This window comes from Ceratotherium simum, chromosome 34, assembly GCF_057802395.1.
Source record: "Ceratotherium simum simum isolate JZ-2026a chromosome 34, ASM5780239v1, whole genome shotgun sequence".
Lineage (NCBI taxonomy): Eukaryota > Metazoa > Chordata > Mammalia > Perissodactyla > Rhinocerotidae > Ceratotherium > Ceratotherium simum.
The window spans coordinates 12,967,703-12,993,642 of record NC_141933.1 but is presented as its reverse complement, the minus strand read 5'-3'; the positions used below and the strand labels follow the sequence as shown (position 1 = coordinate 12,993,642).

Below are 25,940 nucleotides of genomic sequence, written 5' to 3'. Positions count from 1 at the left end.
TGGCAAGGTCTGGAGATAATTTTCGTTGTCACAACTGGGAATGCGCTATTAGTATCTAATGAGTAGAGGCCAGAGACGCTGCCAAACATCATATAAAGCACAGAACAACACCCTACAGCCAAGACTCATCAGGCCCAAAATGCCAGCAGCACCAAAGTTGAGAAACCCTGCCATCTATGGTTGCCACAAACTAGAAAACACTCAAGGTAATATTTGCATGTATTTTTTTGGCTTTGTGAAACCATTTGCTTTTATGATTTAATAGTTAAAATCATAACAAATATAGGAATATAAAGGATTAACATGGAAAGCAAGCTTCCAAAAGGCATTTTATGTTGTTCTAATTATGTTTGTATAGTTTAAACCAAGAAAGCCTTGAGTAGAATTAGTTTTACTTGTCTTTTGAAAGGTAAAATATACTCTACTAAAGTGGCAAATACATCTGGTCCTATATCTTCTTAATTTATACTACAAAGGAATATGGTTAAACAACGAGTGAGACAATTCATCACCTACAAGTGGGAAACTCCTTTTGAAAGAGGGTGTTTGTTTATTGTTGTTATTATCTACTACTTAATGAAGGAAATCATACGGTATTTGACCTTCTCCCTCTGACTTATTTCACTTTGCATTATACCCTCAATGTCCCTCCATGTTGTCACAAATGGCTGGATTTCGTCGTTTCTTATGGCTGAGTAGTATTCCATTGTGTATATATACCACAGCTTCTTTATCCATTCGTCCCTTGATGGGCACTTAGGTTGCTTCCAAGTCTTGGCTATTGTGAATAAGGCTGCAATGAACACAGGGGTGCATGTACCTTTGCAAATTGGTGTTTTCAAGTTCTTTGGATAAATACCCAACAGTGGAATAGCTGGAGTAGTAGATAATAACAACAATAAACAAACACATAGGGACAGAGATTGGATTGGTGGTTACCAGAGGGGAAGGGGGGAGGGTGGAGGGTGAAAGGGATAATTCGGTACATGTGTGTGGTGATGGGTTGTAATTAGTATTTTGGTGGTGAACATGATGTAGTCCATGCAGAAATAGAAGTACAATGATGTACACCTGAAATTTTTGCAATGTTATAAACCAATGTTACTGCAATAAAAAAAAAAAAAAAAAGAAAAAAAAAGAAAGAGGGTGGAAGTATGGTTGAATAGAAACAACACAGATTTTGGAGACAGACAAGCGGAGTTTGACTCCTTCCCCTGTCCCTTAGCATGTGACCTTGGGCAAATTAACCTCTCTGTAGCTCAGTTTCAGCACTATAGAATTGCTGAAGGAACAAATGTTAATACATGTTATAACAAAACACCTTCTACAGTGCCTGGAACGTAGTGGATGGTCCATAGGTGTTAGTCCCTTATATCTCATAAACATAGGTACTGGGATTTGTTTTTATGTATACCATTCATTTATTTTGTGTTTACCAACTGTTTATAAACAAACTGACAAGAAAGTAAGTCTTCTGGATAACCGGATCCTTCATCAGGAAGATAGGGGGATGGATATGCTCTAGAATTCTAAGACTCTATGACTCAGTGACTATGATTCTGTGGTTCTAGGACTGAGTAGAGTAATCGCTAAGGGCTCATTGCTAAGGACTCCATGTGAGACTGATGGAAGACCATGATTTTGGCTGCAATGTTCACTCACTAGTTCTTTTAATAGAGTTTTGCCATTGAATCATGGAGTCACCACCTAAGGTCAAAAGATCGACCCACGTCATCACTATACAACCAAATGAAACTGTATTGACTGCATTTCCCTATGGACCCCATAGCTCTCTACTGGATTTCCTGAAGGGAGAGCCGAAAGTCTTGGGGGTAAGTCCTCTCCCATCCATGGGTCTTCCTGGAAGGGACAACAGAAGTTATTTCCCCATGTATATCTGTCGACTTGTTTTTCAGGAAGTGAGTTGATCCCTTTTTTCCCCCCACCTTTCATCTACAATGTATCCTTGATTAATCATAAGTCCTTCTAAGTCATTTGCTTCTACAAATAATTGGATTAGCAGTAGATGAGCCAATATGTAGTCAATAATACCATTTCCCTAGATTTTGATAAACAAGAGAAATGAAAGTTCTGCTTAGAAACTTGCACAGTTTGCTTCATGTCTCAGAAATGCTTCTGAGGACTTATTTAACTCTGAGGAATAGAATATTTAACTGTAATTAATAACTCCCCTAACCCTGAGGAAATCCCAGGGCTGTTTCATGAGGAGTTAATACTGGTCATGGAATCCTAACAGAGGAGATCCGAGAAACTGGTGTAATTTTTCCAAATGTCTTATTGAGGAGGTGACCTCAGGGTGTAGTGGCCCATCCCTTGGAGCTAAAAGCCATGAGAGGAAAGGTTAAACTTTCCCTTTGTGCTGTTACAGGCATTGGAGTTCTTTGAAAACCATAGTGAAAGCTCCATAATGAGCCACAATGTAGACATACACACAAAAAATTTTTCAGTCATAAACGTACATAGAGGGGAGCTGCGTACACAGCCTCCATCTTCAGTATAAGAGTAAAATAAAAAAATTAAAAAAAAACTTGAGGTGCAATGCCACAGAGGTGTGATCTGGAGAAAAAACCCAGAATGATAGAGGAGAAGGGCTGCCCTGAGAAGAGCCCTGACCCTTGAGGACTACCATGGTGTTCCTCTCTCTGCAGACTCCTAACAGGCTGATAAGCCCACTGGGTTACTCTCAGCTCTAGTCAGGCCCTTGGATGAAGAGGAGATGACACATAACCTCACCCAGCTTCTCCGCTCTAGATGCGCAAACTTCATAAACTTTTGGAGAACTGGGCTGAGCCTCCATTCCAAAAGCATGTTTTGAATGTGGAAAATGTGCGTGTATTGAGGGGTGAGAATAATAATAGGATGCTTGTGCTAGAGAAGGGGAAAAGATGTAAAGGGCAATAGTTTGCAGTCTCTGTCTTCAAGAAGCTTGCAATGTAGGCGTAGATTCAGACATACACTCAATCTGTCTGATAACAAGATAAACTGGGAATACCAGGTGATATCGCAAGTGGTGAAGGACGAGAGTAAAGCACTGGGGCCTGAAGGACCCAGGCAAGTGTGATGAGGAAAGAGACACTGGGCCTCCTGAAAATCTGAGAGTGGCTGGTAAATGGAAGAGGAAGGCATTCAGATGGAGGGAAGTGTGACATAGCATAGAGGGATGCCCAAGGGAACTGGGACAGTCCAAAGAAGCTGGGGCCCTTGTGACCTCATGTACCCATTTCTCTCCTCACAGGCTATCCAGATCCTGCTTGCCCTGATCATTGCAGGCGTTGGAATTATATTTGCATTTAATTACTTGAATTTCTCCCAGAGCTTTCCCCTCGTTTTCTTCACAGGATATCCATTCTGGGGAGCATTTATTGTGAGTATTGTCACTTAGGGGCTTTTGAGAAATTACTATAAAGACTGATTTGAACTGCCTCAAGTCCTAGACACTGAATTCCATGAATACGATCCTCAAGGAGACTAGATAGCCAGTCCCTTCCATGGCAAGAGAAGTGACTCCATTTGGTCATTGCACCACCATCATCATAGTAATAACTACTCTTAGGCATACAGTGTTTAAAAGTTTCCAAAGCCCTTGTGTGTACAGTAAGTCATTTACTACCAATCTGGGAGATTAGATGAGCAAATGTCCTACTTTCTCTATTGCAAATAAGGAAACTGAGATTGAGAGTAGGTAATAATTTAAACATACCTAGCTAGCACTCATAGAATCACAGACTGTCGTAGGTTAACGAGAATTTTAAAGAAGATTATTATGGTTCAACTCCCTTATTATCTCCAGAGACAATTTTATGAGTGTCACTCATCTGGTTAATAATAGAGCCATAAATATAATTCTTAGTAGAGTGCTATTTCCAGCCAATCACCACAGCCTTGGCTCTTAATCTTGTACCATAATATTTAAGGGGAGATTCATTAGAGCTTCCCCTACTAGAACATACACTCCCAAGAGGGCAGGAATATTGTCTGCTTTAGTTGCTGTTATATTCTCAGAACCTAGAATCATGCTTAATGCACAGTAGACATGAATTAAGGAATCATTCAATGAACAAATGGATGAAATAATGAATAAATGAGACTATTATCTCTATTATAAACCCTGCTCTCTTGATAAACATAAATATTCCATGCCTTTTCTATAATCTGCATTTCAAAAACAACTAGTATTATTTTCATTTTCTAAATATAAATAATATAATATTGAACATGATTTTCAAACTACACATGCCACACTGTAGAAAATCTAACAGACCAACTCCTTACCTCCCCATTTCACAATGTAATTTTCCCCTTGTGACTTTGTGTGACCTGCATGCAAGAATTCTAATGGGGTTATGGCATGCTGCTTTTTAAAACTCCACTCCTCGTTGAGAATATATTTACTGAGCACATACTATATCTTCGGTAGTGTCCTAGATGCTGAGAATACTGGTAAACAAGGCCCTCTCTGAGAGAAGTGGTGAATTGCTCTTCCTAGAATTAGACAGTGTTTGTCATCTAATAGGGAGGCTAGAAATGAAAAAGTAAAAATAACTCCACAGATATGTTATTACACTTGTGCTAAGCACTCTAAGAGAGGAGTTCCAGGTGCCATGTGAAGGTCTAATGGAGGACTCACCTGGCCTGGGAGGTCAGGGAAGTGCTCTGCAGGTAGGCGTTCATGGGTGAAGTGCAGGGAAAACATCCCCTGGCAAAGACAAAGCATGAGCCAAGAGCTTGATGTGAGAAAGAGCGACAGAAAGAAGACCAATGATTCTATGGTAGAGGCACAAAATAAGGCCAAAAATGAAGGTTGGAACCAGGTTGTGCCAGCCCTTGTGGTCATATTAAGAATGTGGAATCTTAATACGAGAGCAAGAGGAATCCACTGATAATCTTTAAAGAGGGCCGTGGCATTTGAAGACTTGTTATCTTTAAAATATCATTTTGTTTTCTGAGTGAGAAATTAATTCAAGGATGGTAACAGCAAACTGAGAGAAGCAGTTGGGAGGAGGCTGCAAGAACCCAGGGGAGGTAAGATGGTGCCCTGATGTAGCTGGGCATCAGTGGAGATAAAGAGAGATGGATAGCTTTGAGAGCGACTTGTAGGTAGAACTAATCCGATGGTGATACAATGTGGGCAGTGAAGTGGAGGGAGCTATCAAAGGTAACTCTCCCATCTCTGCACATCACCTTGACATCCCTGGACACCAAGACCCAGATGGCCTCAAGGTCCAACACCAATTCCCACAGGAGAGGTTCCCATCCCCAGAACATTAAAAAAAAGTAAGGGGCTCCACTTTGTGTTTTTTTTTTAATTTAATTAATTAATTAATTTATTTTTTTCCCCCAAAGCCCCAGTAGATAGTTGTATGTCATAGCTGCACAGCCTTCTAGTTGCTGTATGTGGGACGTGGCCTCAGCATGGCCAGAGAAGTGGTGCGTCAGTGCACACCCGGGATCCGAACCCGGGCCGCCAGCAGCGGAGCGCATGCACTTAACCACTAAGCCACGGGGCCGGCCCGTGGGGCTCCACTTTGGATGACAGAGTTCTCATTTTCCCTGAGTGGTACTAGGCTCTTTATGTTCCAGATAAAGAAGTGGCTGAGATAACTACACTAGATCCCAGCCCCCATATTAGGCTTTAGAGAGTTCTGCCCTGAGAAAATCTCCCTCCATCTGCTCAGAGCAGACACAGCTCACCCCTCCCTCTTCCAGGCCCAGAGCCCAGGATTATCTTTCTTTTTGGAGCCCAGCTGAGCCAAACATCTAGGTAGTATCTTTTGGACCTTAGAGGGGCCTGCCTCTCCCAGCTGACCCTGGCAATGAGGTCTTGTTCAGCTCTGAGCACGTCCAGCATAGTATTTCTTCTTACATCAGTGCCTACTCTCCTGCTTCCTGACGCTCAGGTGGAAAGACTAGATGGTTTGGGAGATTCACATACATATAGATTACAATATAATCTCCAAAGGAAATTACATTGTAAGGTGGTCAAACACATCACCTGTTAACTTCTATCTCTTTTCTTGTTAAAAGTTTTTTATTACAGGATACCTCACAGGAATCAACAACAAGGAAAAATGTCTGGTAAGTCAATTCTGAGATTTTTATGTAATTTAAAATCTTCTGCTTGCTTTGTATCATCTTTGTGTATACAGTGTTTAGTAATAAAAGATCTCCCTGGAAAATCCTTACACATAAAGTTTGCAGTTCAGGTCATTCCTATTTGTTAATGCCGCCATTTGTTATTGCCTTACATCCTTCCACTGGTTCCCATTACCCTGGTCAAGTAAACTGAAAGAGTTGCTTGTTGGAAACCATTCTATATTCTCTAACTCAATGGTTCTTAATTGGGAATAATTTTGGCCCCCCGCAGAATATTTGACAATGTCTGAAGACATTTTTGGTTGTCACAACTGGGTGGGGGGTGCTATTGTCATCTAGTGGGTAGAGGCCAGGGATGCTTCCAAACATCCTAAAATGCACACACAGGACAGTCTGCCATAACAAAAAATAATGATCTAGCCCCAAATGCTTATAGTGCCAAAGTTGAGAAACCCTACTCTAACCAAAACCAACCCCAGGATCTCGACCCATCACCACCACCACCACTAACAACAAAAGAGGCTTCTCTTTGGGGCCTGCCCTAGGATTGGAGGAAAGAGCCTGGCATCGACCTAAGATCATTCAAGGATTGAATTAAAGCTATCACTCATTGCTATGTCAACTTGACGGAAAAAGTACCTACTTCAAAGGGTTATTTTGAGGATTTAATAAGACACTACATATAAAAGATACTTAAATGTTGTTCTCCCTTCTTTGTTTTCTTTGTGTGTGTGTGTGTGAGGAAGATTAGCCCTGAGCTAACATCCAACACCAATCCTCCTCTTTTTTGCTGAGGAAGACTGGCCCTGGGCTAACATCCGTGCCCATCTTCCTCTACCTTATATGGCACACTGCCATAGCGTGGCCCCACAAGCGGTGCATCGGTGCCCGCCTGGCATCCAGGCCTGCGAACCCTGGGCCGCCGCAGCGGAGCACACACACTTAACCGCTGCGCCACTGGGCCGGCCCCGTTGTACTCCCTTCTAACCACTCTGATGTTTTTTTTTTTTTAAGGACCTGGACATGTGGGCCTTCTCTCAAAGCCATTTTAACTTGTTCTTATGGTCCTCTGCCAGTTTCCTCTATGGACAGCTACAAGCCGTAGGGAAGTTCTTGGGGGATGAATGCCCCCATCTCTCTCTCCCTGTGGAAATAAATGCAGACAATGCATATGAAGCCCCAAATGCTGCTATTCTCTCTGTATTGACTTCCTTTCAGAGCTGAGGAATATACTAAGGGTAAGGCAGACCTACCCCCGACTCACTGAGCGCTATGCAGATGGAGGCTGGCAGGATGTCACAGCAGCAGGAGCTCTAAACTGGGCGTCAGAAGGTCTCGCTTTCCATCACAGCTCTTCCACCAACTGTGGAATTACTCACAATCACTTAATCACCGAACGCTGTTTATCTGTAATGTGGGGATAACAAGTGATCTGCCTTCATCACAAAACTGTAATAAGGACCAGATGAGACCAAGGCTGGGCATATTCTTTGTAAACTGCAAAGCAAAATATACATGAGGGATTGCTTATTTAGAGACTTTAGTCCATTAAATGTCCTATGAGAGCCAAAACAGAGCCTTGAAAGAGCAAAGGACTGAGGATTGAGAGAGATGGCGTATCTGTACGCTCCTGTGCATTTTCTGCCAAAATGCCTGTTTGTAGTAAAGACCTGTGTTTGCAGTGAGCATTAAGTCATGTGCATACTTCCAAGTCCCGCCACACTAAGCTACCAGCTCCTGGATAGGACAGGCTGTGTAAATGCATCGTTGAATTTCCCACAACAGACATAACACAATCAAGGCTTAGTAAATATCCACTAAATTCTGACGTGAGGGCTTTTTTTGTCTTTCCTCTAAAACAGCAATAGCAGTGCTGGGAGTAGGTATGAATAAGACATTCCCTTTCCTTCAAAGGAATCAGACATATATATATATATATAAAAAATAGGAATGAGTAAAGGGCATTGGAAGGGGCAATCTGAACTTCTTATACTGTCCATGTTGGAACACTAAAATTGAGAAAGGAAACCTTTAAACCCCAGTCCAAATCTGTTGCCATCTGTAAATTTATTAGTGATTTAGTTGGTTATTGTTTGAATCCCCCTGGGGAATGGATGTAAGCCACCTGAAGGCAGGACCTCATCTATTGTGTTCATGTTTGTGTCCCAGGATCTGACGCAGTGCCTGACACATAGTTGGTACACACTAAATATTTACTAAAATAAATGAATAAATGGATACTGCCCTAAAACTAGGTGACATCACTCTCATTTTTAAAGGTAGAAATTGAGATTACAAGAGATTAGTTGCCTTGTACAAGGTCCTAGTTCACTAGGACTCAAAATCAGGTCTAATGACAAGGCCAAGATTATTTCTAATGGTATTTTGCTTATAGATTATGAAAGATGGTACATTAGGATAAAATGAACATTTTCTTTAGCATTAACCATAGAGCACCCCTTCTCTACCCATTCTCATTCTTGGATTCCTGGCTTACTCTAAAACCTGGTTTGTCTTCTGACTTAGCTAAATCAGGATTTAAGTTATCAAGCTGTTCAAGCATACTGACCTGATGGAGCAATTCATCCCTGAGGGGTATCTGCAAAGATAGAAGCACTAAGAATTTCTTACAAGGTACTTTTGGTTTGGTTTGGTTTTTATTTATTTCATTATTATTTTTTAAACTATTTTCCAGGGACAAGGCGTCACGGCCATGAATGTTATCAGCTCCTTGGTTGCGGTAGCTGGGATTACTTTCACCATTATCAGCTACAGATATCAGCACAAGTACTGCCAGACGCCTTCCGTTGAAGGAATATGTGTTATAGGTAGAATCCTTTTCAATGTAAGTGGTCTCCTTCGGTGAGATGAATCTCTATACTCGTATCTGAACTATATTCATGATGCATCGATTCATTAATTTTGATTCCAATGATCAAAGCGGTGTCAGCATTTGAACTGACTGTTGACAAGCATACTGTGATTCAGGAGACATAGCATCTGGACTTGAATCCCTGTTTTGTCATTTATAAGCTTGTGACCTTGGGCTAACATTTTATCTTCTCTGAGCCTCAGTTTTCCTCTGTTGGAAAATGAAAATAATAATACCTGCCTCATTGGGTTGTTGTGAGGATTACTTAAATTAGAACAGTGCCTGGCACAGTGTAAATGGTCAATGGGTTTAGTGATTACTATTAGTATTGACATAGATTAGGTTAAATTTTACCTTTTCAGCATTAATGAGGTACAGAATGATCTAAAAAGTTTACTCAATTAATACTAAAAACAAAATATAGTGGGAGAAAGTTTTAAGGCAATTAATAAAGTATTTTAATAATTTTAGAAGAGAAATCATTTTATATAAATGTAGCAGTTTTAATCATTAAATTGGATGAGATGTATCTTTACCAAGAAATATAATTGTAGGTGTAATTTTAAGTATTTATCTAATAAGTATTCAATAACATTATTTTTATGTATGTCAATGATGCCAAAAGCCCTTTCTCTCTAAGTTCCCATGCAAATCCTGGGGTTTCATTCTATTTGTGTCAGCCACATCTTGAAGGTTTTGGTCCTAGAATATTAATGAGATTTGACTTGTCTGGATGAAGTGAAATGGAATCATGGGAAATCGTCTCCCTCAACAAAGAAGAAAAGGAAAAAGAGCTATCAGTTACTGAATATGAGATTTTATTTAGTCCTCACAATCACCCATCAAAATGAGCCTAAGGACACTCCCATATGTTCTGAGATAAATTCCAGAATTAGACTCATAAAAGGTTACTACGGAGAGCCAGAAACCAATATGAGACAAAATCCTGTCCTAATTGTGCCAAGAATATGATACAACATTATAATCCTTACCCTTTTTCCTAGTGGACATGTGGTCATTATTGTACATTATTTTATTATATACCAGGAAGAAATTGTATCTTGAAAGGGTTAAATCTCCAGATAAATGAAACTCTGCTGTCTACTTCCTGTCCCACATGGGTGGGTATTGCAGGATTAGTTTCTGCATACAGAATCATGGAGAATCTGTTCCAAGACCTCCCTTGTACAACTCCAGAATTCCTTGCTGCAAACCAAATATCATAAATAAGCTAAAAAAAGCCATAACAGTGGGCTTTAGACATCACTTGGACCGACCTCTGTCCCAAAGACGAATCCAGAGGCATCACTTCAAAATGCAAATCTGAACACATTACTCAATGGCTTCCTGTTAAGGCCAAATCTTAAAAGGCTTATAAGGCCCTATAGCACCTATCCTGACTACCCTTCCAACATTTTTCCGGGCCTTTATCCTTCTCACTCCACTCTCCTGCTACTTCCTAGAATTCCTTAATGTGTCAATTACCCACTGCCCCCCAGGACCATAAGACCAGCTTTTTCTTGCTTCTAATGTATGAGCCCAACCCACTCTTTTCCATCTACCCAATTAAATTCTCCTCATTCTTCAGTCCCAGTTTAAACATCACTTCTTTTAGGAGGTCCTTCCTGATCAAATCTCTACCCTTCCCAGTGCAGACCTGGTCAGATCTCCCATTAGAGTAGCGCATAGTTCCCAATACTTTTTCATAGCACTTACCACAACCTAGTTAAGTAAGTAACTGTCTAATTATTTGTTACTGTCTCCCTCCCTTACCATGATGGAAATTCCACAAAGACCAACACTAGGTCTATCTTTTTCAACAGCAGAAGGCAGTAAATTTACAGGAGGTATTTCATGTACTTCAGTTTTACCAACAAATGGGAAATATCCAAGCTTTTGGATGTATTGCAAGGAAACCAAGATTCAGATAGACTCAGTCACTTGTCCATCGCTAAGTGTAAACTTGGACCTAACTGCACCCAGCTCTTCATGTCTCCAGGGTCTAAGCTTTTTGGACACCACCTATTCCACGCTGCTTCTCGATCTAAACATTACCTGAAAGCAGGCTGTGCGAAATGGCTATCTGTGGGCTATATCCAGCCTGAAGATATGTTCCGTTTGGTTCACACAAGTGAATAAATAACTGGAAAATTTCAAATTAAAAATATGTATATCCAGCTTCCTTAGGAAAGAAAAAAGACCAGGCACCCTGGGCCCACATTTCCACATGGCAACTGTTGCCTGGAACTGAATAATGGATGCATCCTAGGAATATCTTTATTCTCTACTGTCTCCCCTCCTAACGGTTTCTCTCATTTGGGATGGCCGCCTGGCCCCTATAGGCATTTGAGTTTGTTATCCCGTGCTTATCAGAAGGACATGAGATGAAAATTGTTTAATCACTGATGGCTACAGAAGCATTTAAAATATGGGTTTTCCCTTACTTGGTCATACAGAGTAAGTAGTCCTTGGCCCATATCTTTAAAATGATACAGCTTTCATTCCAAATGCCATATATTTATTCTCATTATTTGCAGGGAATTTTGTCAGTCTTACTGATCATCAGCATAGTAGAACTCAGCATCTCTGTGACTATCGTCTCCTTTAGGAGCAAGTGCTGGACAAAGTCAAATGAGGTGCGTTCAATGTTGCTATGAGAGCGGATTACTATTGGGACACTCCAAGGTGACCTCTGGCCCATTAGTGGACAGAGCAGTATTCTCAGATACTGAACTAAAACTTCCAAGTTTAGGAAGGTCAAGCAGGGACAAGTTTAAGACTGAAGGCTCCCTCCACCCTTTAAGAAAACTACGCTTCTTTTTCTTGTCCTATCTGCTATCCACAGTCATCTCCATTCAGACATAGCTCCATATTTCCCAGCCAAAATATAGGAAAGACTAGACTTAATGGGAACCCATATCACTGAAACATGGGGACCTTATAACTGGGTCACAAGGGTGTGTGAGACAATTCCCTCACCAGAGAGGAAGCAGAGAGAAAATATTTAAGTGATACTAATATTATTTATAATAATTGTTAGAGCTTACTTTTACTGACTGTTTACTGTCAGTCATTGTTATAATCACTTAGCACCAACTTACTCATCTTAAGACAACTATTAAAACACCTTTATTTTACATATGAAAGAACTAAGGCACAAAGAGTAACCTCTCCAGGATCATATAACATCAGGATTCTGACTCAAGTAACATGGCTCTAGAACCTGCTCTTTAAATCCCAAATACCAGTTCCAGGCTCCGTGTTAGGTGGGGTTTTCTTTCTTTTTTTTACATCGACTTTATAGAAGTATAATTTACAAAAAATAAAATGCAACCATTTTAAGTGTACCATTCAAGGAGTTTTGACAAATTGTATACACCTGTTTAGCTACCATCACAATCAAGATAACAGTGAATTTCTATCATCCCAAAAGGTTCCCTGGAACCTCTTTGCAGTCAATATCTTCATCACTTCGATTAGTTTGTACTTTCTCAAACTTCATATACACGGAGTCATAAGTAAGCATTCTTTGTGTCTGGCTTCTTTCACTCAGCAACATGTTTATGAAATGCATCCATGCTGTTGCATACATCAATAGTTCATTCCTTTTATGTAAGGTTACACCACAATTTGTTCACCCATTTTCCTCTTGATGGGCATTTGATTGCCATGAACATTTGTGTTCACATCTTTGTGCGAACATATGTTTTCATTTCTCTTGGAGTGCTGTATCTAGGACTTGATTGTTAGGTCATATGGTAAGCAGATGTTTAACTTTATAAGAAAATGCCAAACAGTTCTCCAGAGTGGCTATACCATTTTGCATTCTTGTCAGCAATATATGAGAGGTACAGTTCCTCCAATATAAACACCAACACTTAGAATTGTCAGTTGTATTAATAATTAAGCCATTCTAGTGGGTATGTGGCAGTATTTCATTGTAATTTAATTTGCATTTCCCTGATGATAAATGATAATGAGACTCTATGTGTACATCGTCCATTTGCATATCTTTTTTTTTGAGATGTGTCTGTTCAAATATTTAGCCAACTTTTATTGCATCGTTTATCTTATTGAGTTATAAGAACCTAATTGATTCCTAACAAAAGTCCTTTTATGAGATATATATATTGCTAATATTTCCTCCGGCCTTGACTTGCCATTTGATTTCCTTAATAGCTTCTTTCAAATAACAAATTTGATGAATTCCAATTTATGATTTATTTTCTTTTATGGTCAGTCCTTCTGGTGTTCTAACAAAGCTCTGTCTACACCATGATTCTAAAGATTTTCTTCTCTATTTTCTTGTAGAAGTTTTATAATTTTAGCTTTTATGTTTAGGTCTATAATAGATTTTGAGTTAACTTTTTTTGTGTGTTTGAGGAAGATAGGCTCCGAGCTAATATCTGTTGTCAATCCTCCTCTTTTTGTTTCAGGAAGATTGGCCCTGAGCTAACATCTGTGCCAATCTTCCTCTATTTTATATGTGGGTCACTGCCACAGCATGCCTTGATGAGTGGTATAGGCCTGCTCCCCGGATCTGAACCCGTGAACCTGGGCTGCCAAAGCAGAGCATGCCAAACTTAACCACTACGCCACCAGGCTGGCCCCTGAGTTAACTTCTGTGTGTAGTTGTGAAGTAAAGTTAGAAAGTCATGTACTGCCCCCTATACCCATGGAGCAATCCAGCTGTTCCAACACTATTTGTTGAAAATGCAATGCTTTCTCCCATTACCTTGACACCTTTGTTGAAAATCAATTGACCTCTTATTTATAGGTCTCTCTTGGACACTTTATTTTGTCCCATTGATCTATATGTCTATCCTTCCACATATTCCACACTGTCTTAATTTCTGTAGCTTTAGAGTAATTCTCTTTTATTATAGTAAAATATACATACCATACTATTTATCATTTTAACCATTTGTAAGTGTACAATTCAGTGGCATTAAATACATTCATAATGATGTGTAATCATCACCACTAACTATGCCCAAAACTTTTTCATCATCCCAAAATAAACTCTGTACTATAAAACCATAACTCCCCTTTCCACCTTCTTCCAGCTCCTGGTAACCTCTATTCTACTTTATGTCTCTCTGCCTACTTTCTATTATCTATTGCCTATTCTGGATAAGTCATAAAAGTGGAATCATATGCTATTTGCCCTTCTGTATCTGTCTTATTTGACTAAACATAATGTTTCCCAGGTTCACTCATGTTGTAGAATATATCAAAATTTCATTCATTTTATGGATGAACAGTAGTCCATTATGTGTATATATCACATTTTGTCTAGCCCTTCATTTGTTGATGGACACAGGTTTTTTGCACCTTTTGGCTACTGTGAATAATGCTATGAACAATGGTGCACAAATATCTGTTCGAATACCTGCTTTCAATTCTTTTGGATACATACCGAAAAGTATAATTCCTGGGTCATATGGTAGTTCTAAGGTTTAACCTCTCGAGAAACTGCCAAACTGTTTTTGACGGTGGCTGCACCATTTTACATTCCCACCAGCAGTGCACAAGAGTTCCAATTTCTCCACATCCTCATCAACACTTATTATTTTCTTTCTTTTTTTAATAGCCATCCTAATGGGTATGAAGTGGTATCTCATTGTGGTTTTGATTTGCATTTCCTAACAATTAGTGATGTTGAGCATCTTTTCATGTACCTATTGGCCATGGAGAAATGTCTATTATAGTCTTTGCCCATTTTTAATTAGATTGTCTTTTGTCATTGTTGAATTGTAGGAGTTCTTTATGTATTCTGGATATTAATCCCTTATTAGATATATGGTTTGCAAATATTTTCTGCCTTTCTGTAGGTTGCCTTTTCCCTTTCTTGGCAGTATCCTTTGGTGCACAACAGTTCTTAATTTTGTTGAGGTCCAATTAATCTATTTTTTTCTTTTGTTATCTGTGCTTTTAGAGTCATATCCATGAAATCATTGCCAAATCCAATGTCATGAAGATTTCCCTCAATGTTTTCTTCTATAAGATTTATAGTTTTAGCTTTTAGATTTAGATCTTTGATCCATTTAGTTAAATTTCATATATGGTATAAGGTAAGGCTCCAACTTCATTCTTTTGCATGTGGATACCCACCTTTCCAGCACCATTTATTGGGATTATCCTTTCCCCCACTGAATGATCTTGGCACTCTTGTTGAAAATCAATTGATCATATATGTGAGGGTTTGTTTCTGGGCTCTGTAGTCTATCCCAGTGGTTTATATGTCTGCCTTTATGCCAATACCATACTGTCTTAGTTACTGTAGCTTTATAGTAAGTTTCAAAGTTGGGAAGTGTGATTCCTCCAACTTTATTCTTCTTTTTCAAGATTTTTTTTTTTTTTTTTTGGCTATTCAGGGCATCTTGAAATTTCATAGGAATTTGAGAATTGGTTTTGCCATTCCTGAGAAAAAGGTCATTGGAATTTTGATAGGAATTGCACTGAAGTTGTAGATTGCTTTGGGTAGTACTTACATCTTAACAATATTGTGCTCTTATGATGAATATACGATGCCTTTCCATTTATTCAGACCTTCTTTAATTATTTTTAGCAATACGTTGCAGTTTTTAGCACAGAAGTCTTTCACCTCCTTGGTTATATTTAGCCTCAGTATTTAATTCTTTTAGATGCTATTCTAAATGGAATTGCTCCCTGAATTTTCTTTTCAGAATGCTCATTGCTGGTGTAGAGAAATACAACTGACTGTTGTGTGTTGATTTTCTACCTTGCACCTTGCTGAATTTGTTTATTAGCTCTCATAACTTTCTTGTGGATTCTTTGTGATGTTCTATGCTCACTGCTGGTATAGAGAAATACAACTGATTGTTGTGTGTTGATCATGTCCCTTGCACCTTGCTGAACTTGTTTATTAGCTCTAACAACTTTCTTGTGGATTCTCCGTGATGTTCTATATATAGGATCACGGCATCTGCAAACAGAGATAGTTTTACTGCTTCATTTCTAATTTAGATGACTTTTATTTCTTTTTCTTGTTTAATACTAGTGACTAGAACTTCCAGTACAATGTTGAGTACCTGTGGTGAAAGCAGGCATTCTTGTCTTGATCCTGATCTTAGGGGGAAAGGTTTCAGTCATTCACCATTCAGCATGATGTCAGCTGTGGATTTTTCATGAATACCCTGTCACGTTGAGGAATTTTCTCTCTGTTCTTAATTTTCGGAGAGTTTTTATCATGAAAAGGTGTTGGATTTTGTCAAATGCTTTTTCTGCTCCAAGTGAGATGATCATGAGGGTTTTTCCCCTACATTATATTAATGTAATGTATTACATGTATTGATTTTCTTATATTGGACCATCCTCATTTGGGGGGCATAAATCTCACTTGGTCATGATGAATAATCCTTTTGATATACAGTTAGATTTGATTGACTAATATTTTGTTGGGAATTGTTGCATCCATATTCATGAGAAATATTGGTCTGTAATTTTCTATTTATCTGGCTTTGGTATCAGGGTAATGTCAGTCTCATAGAATGAGTTAGGAAGTTTTCCCTTCTCTTTAATTTTTTGGAAAAGTTAGAGAATGATTGGTATTAATTCTTCCTTAAATCTTTGATAGAATTTACCAATGAATCTATCTGGTACAGTTGTTTTCTTTATTGGGAGGGGTTTTTTTAATTACTAATTCCATCTCTTTACTTGTTATAGATTTGCTGATATTTTCTATTTCTTTTTGAGTCAGTGTAGGTAATTTGTGTGTTTCAAGGAATTTGTCCACTTCTTATAGGGTATCTAATTTATTGGCATACCATTGTTCTTAGTATTCTCTTATAATCCTTTTTATCTCTGTAATAATGTAGTAATGTCTTCACTTTCATTTCTTATTTTAGTTATTTGTATCTTCTCTATTTTTTTCTTTTTCAGTCTAGCTAAAGGTTTGTTGATTTTGTTCATCTTTTCAAAGAACTAACATTTGGTTTCATTGATTTTCTCTTTTGTTTTTCTGTTCTCTATTTTATTTATCTGTAATCTTTATTATTTACTTCTTTCTGCTAGCTTTGGGTTAGTTTGCTCTTCTTATTCTAGTTCCTTATGGTATAAAGTTAGGTTATTGATTTGATATCTTTCTTCTTTTTTAATGTAGACATTTGCAGCTATAAATTTCCCTCGTAGTCCAGCTTTTGCTGCATCACATAGGTTTTGATAAGTTGTGCTTTTGTTTTCCTTCATATCAAAGTATTTTATAATTTATTTTTTGATTTCTTCTTTGACTCATTGGTTGTTTAAGAATGTGCTGTTTAATTTCCACATATTTCTGAATTTTCCAGTTTTCCTTCAATTATTAACTTCTAACTTCATCCAGCCGTGGCCAGAAAAGATACTTTGCATGATACCTATCTTTGAAATCTATTGAGACTTGTTTTGTGGCATAAATGTGGTCTATCCTGGAGAATGTCCCATGTGCACTTAAGAAGAACGTGCATTCTGCTGTTGGTTGGAGTGCTCAGTCTATGTCTGTTAAGTTTAATTGGTTTACTGGGCTGTTCAAGTCCTCTATTTCTTTACTTATCATCTGTCTGGTTGTTCTACCCATTTTGAAAGTGGGGTATTGAAGTCTCCAACTACTATTGTATTATTATTGTATTATTATTGTCCATTTCTCCCTTCAACCCTGTCAATTTTGCTTCATATGTTTTGAAGGTCTGTTATTAGATGTGTAAAAGTTTATAATTGTTATATCTTCATGCTCTATTGAAACTTTTATTAATATAAAAGGCCTTCTTTGCCTCCTATAACCTTTTTTAAAGTTTAGCTGATATTAGTATAGCCCCCTCCCCAGCTTTCTCTTGGTTACTATTTGCATGGAATAATTTTTTCAATAATTTCACTTTCAACTTATTTGTACCTTTGGATCTAAAATGAGTCTCTTGTACACAGCATATAGTTGGATCATGTTTTTGTTTTGTTTTTATCCATTCAGTCAATCTCTGTCTTTTGATTGGAGAGTCTAATCCATTTACATTTAAAGTAAATACTAATAAAGAGAAATTCATTTGCCATTTTGCTATTTTTTCCTGTACGCCTTATAGTTTTTTGTCTCTCATTTGCTCCATTACTGCCTTCTTTTGTGTTTAGTTGATTTCCCGTAGCGAAACATTTTGATTCTCTTCTCATTTCGTGTATATTCTACAGACATTTTCTTTGTAATTACCATGTGGATTACATTTAACACCCATTTGAACTTATAATAATCTAATTTGAATTTATACCAACTCAACTTCAACAGCATACAAAAACTGTACCTTTATACAGCCCCATTCCCCTATTGATATCACAGATTACATCTTTATACACTGAATTACCAATTACATAGGTTAATAATTGCTTTTATGCATTTGTCTTATAAATAATGTAGAAAATAAAAAGCTGTTTTTTTATAATTGCCCATGTATTTATCTATACTGCAGATCTTTAGTTCTTCACTCAGCTTCAAGTTACTGTCTAGCTTCTTCATTTCAAGGACTCACTTTAGCCCTTCTTGCATGGCAGGTCTAGTAACAACTAACTCCCTCAGCCTTTGTTTATCTTGGAATGTTTTAGTTTCTTCCTTTTTTTTCACAATTTGCCCAATATAGAATTTTCTGTAAGCCCTTTGAATATATAACCTCACTGCTGTTTGGCCTTCAAAGTTTCTGATGAGAAATTGGCCAATAATCTAATTAAAGATCCCTTGTATGTGATGAGGCACTTCTCTCTTGCTGTTTTCAAGATTCTCTGTCTTTGGCTTTCAACAGTTTGGTTATAATGTGTCTTTGTGTGGGTCACTTTGAGTTTATCCTACTTGGAATTCATTGAGCTTCTTGGATGTGTAGATGAATGTTTTCATCAAATTTGGGAATTTTTCAGTCAATATTTCTTTAAATATTATTCTCGCCCCTTTCTCTCTCTCCTCTCCTTCTGGATCTCCACAATGTATAAGTTGGTTTACTTGTTGGTATCTCATAGGTCCCTTAGGCTCTGTTCACCTAATTCTTTTATCTTTCTGTTCCTCAGACTCAATAACTTCAATTGTCCTATCTTCAAGTTCATTGGTTATTTCTTCTGAATACTCAAATATGATTTTGAACCTCTCTAGTGTACATTTCATTGTACTTCTCAGCTCCATAAATTCTTTTGGGTTCTGTTTTATAATTTATATCTCTTTATTGATACTCGCATTTTGTTCATCATCATTTTCCTATGTTTCCCCATGACTTCCTCTAGCTCTTTTAGCATCTTTAATACTGTTAAAGTCTGTCTAGTAAATCCAAAGTCTGGGATTCCTCAGGTACTGTTTCTGTTCATTTATCTTCTTCCATTGAAGGGGCCATATTTTCCTATTTCTTTGTGTACCTTGTGATTTATTTTGTTGAAAACTGAATATTTGAATCTTATAATGTGTTAACTCTCAAAATCAGATCCTCCTCCTTCCTTAGGGTTTGCTGGGTTTTTTTGTTTGTCTATTTGTTTATCACTGTAGTGCATCTCTGTGCTGGAGATTAGCTTGAGATGAAAGCTTATGGTCTTCTCAGGTCTTTTCTGAGCCTGCATCTTTTCCTGGGCACACATGGTGGGTTTCTACATTCTCCCATATACACAGTTGTTTTTGAATATCAAGAAAAAGAAATTGGAAGTTGAAATAGCTTCCTCTGGAAGCTGCCTCAGCCAGTACGGGTTGAACCAATGACATGCAGACTCTGCGCCTGCACAGGAGTGATCAGAAGAAGAAATCTTCAATCAGGACACAGAAATCTGATATTTGGAAGACAAGGTCCTTATCGCCCACCCTGGTTGCAGCAAGCCACACTAGAAAAATGGGTGCCATCCCTCAGCTGCCTGCCAGAGGCCGAGAGTGGGATCCGGGTAGTCACTATCACACTGAAGGCTGATATTACCAGCCAAGCTTTCCCCCAGAAGCCACAAGTGTTCAAATTGACTCCAGAGATGCAAAATAGTTACTTCAGATAGTTTCTGCTAGTACAGTTGTTGTGTAGATAAATAGACAGATTCCAGGAGCTGACTATTCTGCCTTCTTCCCTGAGGTTCCTCTAGGATAATTCTTAAAATCAGGTAGCATAAATCTTCTTTGTTCTTTTTCAAAATCATTTTTGGCTATTCTACGTCCTATGGATTTCCATGTAAGATTTAGAAACAGTTTATTAATTTCCACAAAAATCTTGCTGGGATTTTGATTGGAGTTTCACTGACTTATAAATAATTTAGGAAAAATTTACTCATTAATAATATTTAATCTTCTTATCCATGTCCTTGGAATATGTCTAAACTTCCTTACATCTCCTTTCATTTCTTACAACAATATTTTGTAGATTTCAGGGCATAAGTCTTGTGCATATTTTGTTCAATTTATGTCCTTCTCACAGGAAAAATATATTCTTTCCATTCCAATAGCCCCCAAAGTCTTGTTGCAGCATCAACTTTAAAGTCTAAGTCCAAAGTCTCATCTAAATACCAACTAAGTAAGATGTGGGTGAGACTCAAGGTATAATTCATCCTGAGGCAAATTCCCCTCCAGTTGTGAACCTGTGAAACCAAACATGTTATGAAATCAAATTTCCAAAACACAATGGCGAGATAGGCCTGGGATAGACATTACCATTCCAAAAAGGAGAAATACGTAAAAAGAAAGGACAGGTCCCAAGTAAGGCCAAAACCTAACAGGGCAAACAACTTAAACCCTAAGGCTCAAGAATAATCCTTTTCAGCTCCATGTTCTGACTTCCAAGCACATGGGTGGTGACATCACCCCCACAGCTCAGCAGGAAGACCCTCTCTGCCTGGGCTCTGCCCCTGTAGCAGCTCTCTGCCTGAGCCCTCCCCATCAGGGCTCCCATGCCTGTGGCTATGCTGGGTTAGGGTCCCAAGCTTGTGGCTCTGTCCAGTGGCTCTTTCTTTTGAAATCCAGGTGGAGGCAGTCACACTCCCCTGCCTCTGCTGGGCGCAGCCCATGCAGCAGCTCTCGGCAGCAGGCCCACTCCTTTGGCACTGGATGGGGGCATCCTGGCTCTGCCTGAACCAGAGAGTCAGCCCCATCCTTTGAAACCATTTTTCTTTCAGGACCATTGCATTCTCGGCCTTTGGTGGGAGTGGCAGCCCTGATGATCTCTGAATGGCTTTTGGGGTCATTCTTCCATTGTCTTGGAGAACAGTTTCTGGCTACTGTTGAGATGGCTGATCCATACCAATTTCCCTCTCAAATCAGTCACGTGGTCATACTCTTAGTGGTCTCATTTTTCGCAATATGGATAGACTGAGAATTTTCCAAACCATTAAGTCCTGTTTCCTCTTTGCTTAAAAATTTCATCTTTATGTCATTTCTCTCTTCTCACCTTTTACTATAAGCTGTCAGGAGGAGCCAAGCCTCACCTTCAAAACCTTGCTTAGAAGTAGCTTCAGCTAAATTTCATTGCTTGCAAATTCTACCACACACAAAACACAAGAACACAAACACAATTCAGCTGAGTTCTGTGCCAACTTTATAGCCAAGATCACCTTTCCTCCAGTTTCTAATAACATGTTCCTCATGTCTACCTGAGACCTCATCAGAATGACCTTTATCATCTATATTTCTACCAACATTTTTTTCAGGATCACTTACGTGTTCTCTAAAAAGATTGAGGCTTTCTCTATAGCTCTCCATTTTTCTTTCTGTGCTCTCACCAGAATCGCCCTTAATGGTCCATTCACAGCACTATAAGTTTTTTCTAGCATGCACTTCAAAACTCTTCCAGCCTCTACTCATTACCCATTTTAAATCTGCTTCTACAATTTTTAGGTATTTGTTATAGCAGCACTCCCGCTTCTCAGTACCAATTTCCATCTTAGTCCATTTGGGCTGCTGTACCAAAGACTGAGTGGTTTAAACAAACAAAAAAATTTATTTCTCATAGTTCTAGAAGCTGGGATGTCCAAGATCAAAGTGCTGGCAGATGCAGAGTGTGGTGAGGACCTGTTTCCTGGTTCATAGACAGAGGTCTTCTCACTGTGTCCTTGCATGGAAGAAGCGGCAAGGGAGCTCGCTGGAGTCCCATTTATAAAGGCACTAATCCCATTTATGACGGCAATACCCTTGTGATTTAATCACCTCCCAAAGATTCTCCCTCTAAATACCATCGCATTGGAGATTAGCTTTCAACATGCGAATTTGGAGGGACACAAACATTCAGTTTATAGCACGTACCATGCCATCCAACAAAATCTAACTGCTCACCATCTGCCATCACACTAAGTTGCATCACACTCTACAACAACCTTGTGTTTTTGTACCCACTGTTTCCTCTAACTGGATTTTGACTCTTATCTTACTTCATCTTACCTTTTTGCCTGAGGAATTCCTACTCATCCATCAAGATGTAGATCAAATATCACCTCTTCTATGAAGCATTTCCTGGCTTTCTCAGAATTAGATCACCTTCTACATTCCCAAAAAGCACTTAGTACCTATTTCTATAATAGCATTTGCTAAACTGTATTGTTATCTATTTATATCTTGGTCTACCTATAATTGGAGCACCTTATGGGCAAAACCCACATATAATTATCTTTGATTTCCAGCATCTAGTTCATCTAGTAAGTGATCAATAAATCATTATAAGCCTGAATATATGAATAGCAAGTAGATGATTTTAAATGTCTTAGGAGATTTATAGTATTAAGTATGAGAAGAATATGAGACAATCTTAATCAAATTCTCCTATTCAATAATTGAGATAATAGAGGGTGATGACTTGTCCAAAATAAAACCAATGAGTTGATGGTAAAGGCAGAATTGGTATGTTTTCTGACTCCTCATGTAGTTGTTATTTCCTATCTACTGTCTTAAGGCAGAGATGAAAAATAATTTGGGAATACAAGAAGGAAAGAACATCAAAGATGATCCTGTTATATTAATGTTTCCCCCACCCTTTGGTTTTATAGATTGTGTTTTTCTTGCCTACGGATGTTACTCAAGACAGTGAATTCTCTGTTCCAGAAGAAAATGCTGTAATACAATTTGAGCTTCAAGAAGAGTCTTCCAGTGAGGATTCAATAACAAACATACAACCTATTTTCTTTGGAGGCTATACTTTCTTCAAGTTAAGAGTCTTAAGAAATCCTTTAGCCTTCCAACGTTTCGGGAAGAGAGGCAGCGATAGTTACTACACATCTGTATCTGTGCCAGACGAACAAGAGAAAAGTATCCCTCCACCCTTAAAACTTTACGAGGAAGAAGTTGAGCTGAAACCTTTGCCTCCCACATTAGAGAAAAGGCCCTCAGAAAATATTATGCACCCTGAACAATTGACTGATGAAGACCTAAAATCTGCCATCTTACAATCCCCAAAAAGGCAAACCCAATTGCTGCAGACCCAATCATTACCACTCCAAGTTTTTCCACCCCGTTCTCTAAAACAACTTAAAGTGTTACCACCCCAAGACTTGCCATCTCAAGCTCTGCCAGCCCAAACTCTACCAGTACAAGCCCTGCTGTCTGAAGCCCCAACATCCCATGTCACACAGTCTCATGGACTGACATCGGAAGACATGCCATCCCAAGACATACCATCCCAAGACAAGCAATCCCAGGACATGCCATCCCAAGACACACAGTCCCTAGACATATCATCTCAATACCCATCATTCCAAGACATGCTATCCCAAAATACACCATCCCAAGACATGCCTTCCCAAAATATACTTTACCCAGTACAAGTTTTGCCAGCACAAACCATGCTATTTGAAGCCCCAACACTCCATGCTGCACAGTCCCCAAATATACAACACCTAGATCAGAAACTCCCAGATCTTCAACTACAAAACATCCAACCTCAAGACCAGCAGTTTACACATGTATCATATCAAGACATTAAATCAGAAGTTATGTTACTGACCCAAGAATGGAAATCGGTGGAGAAACTCCAAGGCAAGAAATTCCCAAAGCGGCATTCTCTAGACAGGCAAAGTAAAGGTGGGCAATCCCCAAAGCAGCATTCCTTAGGCCGGCAAAGGAAAGGCTTGCAATCTCCAAAGCGTAAATCCCTAAACCTGCAAATCCAAGATCAGCAATCTCCAAAAAGGAAATCCCTAGACCAGCACATCCGAAGTTGGCTATTCCCCAAGAGGCACTCTTTAGATAAGCAAGTCTGTGTTAAGCAAACCACACAGCAACCCCCAGATCAGCCAGCTGAAGACCAGCTGACCCAAGGGGAGCAATCCCTAAAGCAACAATCCCAAAATGTACAAGGTGAAGACCAACAGGGCAAAGAGGAGCTATCCCCAAAGGAACAGTCCAAAGATGGAAAAGATAAAGATCAACAGGCTGATAAAAAGCAATCCTCCAAGAAACAAACCCAACACCAGCAAGCTGAAGAGTGGCAGGTCCAAGAGGAGAAATTCCCAAAGCAGCTGTGCCAAGATTGTCAATCCAAAATCCACGAATACCAAGACAGGCAACCCCCAAGAAAGCAGTCTCCAGACTGGAAAACCCAACAATCCCAAGGCTGGAGAAACAAAGATTGCAAAGCACAAGAATGGCAATTTGAAATGCAGCATTCCCTAAATTGGGGATCCCAAGGCTGGCAAACCCAAGATCTATTACAGAAAGAATCCCTAAAGCAGAAAGCTCTATTCCAAGAAGCCCAAATGGTACATGCCATAACTCGACATCACCTAGTTCCGCAATTACAGGACATTCTATTTCAAAACAATCAGTATGAAGATATGGATCAACAAGACTTTCAATCCACAGGTGTTCAAGAAGAAGATATGCAAATAGACACTATGCAAACAAGAGATATCAAACCAAGGGACATGAAAAGTCAGTACCAAAACCCAAGTGACCTGCAATCAGAAGACACGAAGCCAGATTTTCGCTCTTCCTCCTGCCAAAGCTCAATACAAGACACGTATTTCACCTATTTGTCCAATATAGATTCAGAAAAAGATGTGCAACAAAACATTTCAACTTGCTCAACTTCATACAAAGAAGATCCATCCTTAACTTCTACCTCATGTTCTCCAAAAGATCAACAGCAATCTGAAGACTCTGACTAACACGCAGAATCTACCCAAATACCACACTGCTCCCAATTAAGGAACCAAATTAGGGAAAAACAATATAGTCTCTTCCAACCTATGTTCTCAAAGGTGGTTGCTACCTTATTCACTCACCAGAAAACGAAGGGCATGCAGAACACTCAAAGGATTTGTCCTTAATTAAAATAAAATGGTGACAAATATTAACACTATATCAGAACTTTCTGGGGGTGAAGGAATAATTTACCTTTAAACTCTTTGCTATCAATCTTAGTGTTTCAGTTTATAATCATCAATTCACTCTACAACTTAATATTTAAGGACCTACTTTTCTATGGTGCTAATATTTCTTGCCTCCTCCTTTGTGTATTATAGGGCTCAGTAAGTCAACCAGGAAGGAATCTGTGCAGGCTCTCTAAGGGCTAAAGAACCAAAAGAGTCAGTGAGAAATAAAAATCAATCCCACTATTCCCCTGTTTAGTTGTTTCCAATCACCCAATTTACTCCCTCCTCCCCAAATCTATGTTGAGTATATATACTCTAAATTTGTTCAATTATTAATGAGGTAGAATGTGGCAATGAGTACAGAATGTGGTGTATAGGGAGAGAATAAAACATACCTAGAGATAGAAAAGTAGGAGGCAGGGAAGGGCAGAGATGCAGGTGTCACAATAGAAAGTATGACAGACAGTAATATATTGAGTGAATGCACTCACTGCTTCTAATTTCTCAACCCTTATGACATACAATTTCATCCCCAGTGGTCAAAGGAAATTGTGTGATCAGAAGCCATCAGTTATCCTCCATCCTCCAAGCCTAACTACATTTTTTTCAATTCTCTTTCTCCTTGATCTCTTGGGTGCAGTTGTTAACCATCCCTTCTTTCTGTAATATTCATCAT

General features: G+C 38.9%; 1 protein-coding gene across 1 annotated transcript; it reads left to right on the top strand.

Annotated features, from left to right (window-relative positions):
- Window positions 1-1,694: 1,694 nt before the first annotated feature.
- Window positions 1,695-25,057, top strand: MS4A14 (membrane spanning 4-domains A14). The gene is made up of 6 exons (XM_004437780.3): window positions 1,695-1,832; window positions 3,257-3,385; window positions 6,046-6,096; window positions 8,810-8,959; window positions 11,524-11,622; window positions 22,943-25,057. The coding sequence occupies exons 1-6, from the start codon at window positions 1,695-1,697 to the stop codon at window positions 25,055-25,057; spliced, it is 2,682 nt and encodes an 893-aa protein (XP_004437837.2).
- The last annotated feature ends 883 nt before the right edge of the window (window positions 25,058-25,940 follow it).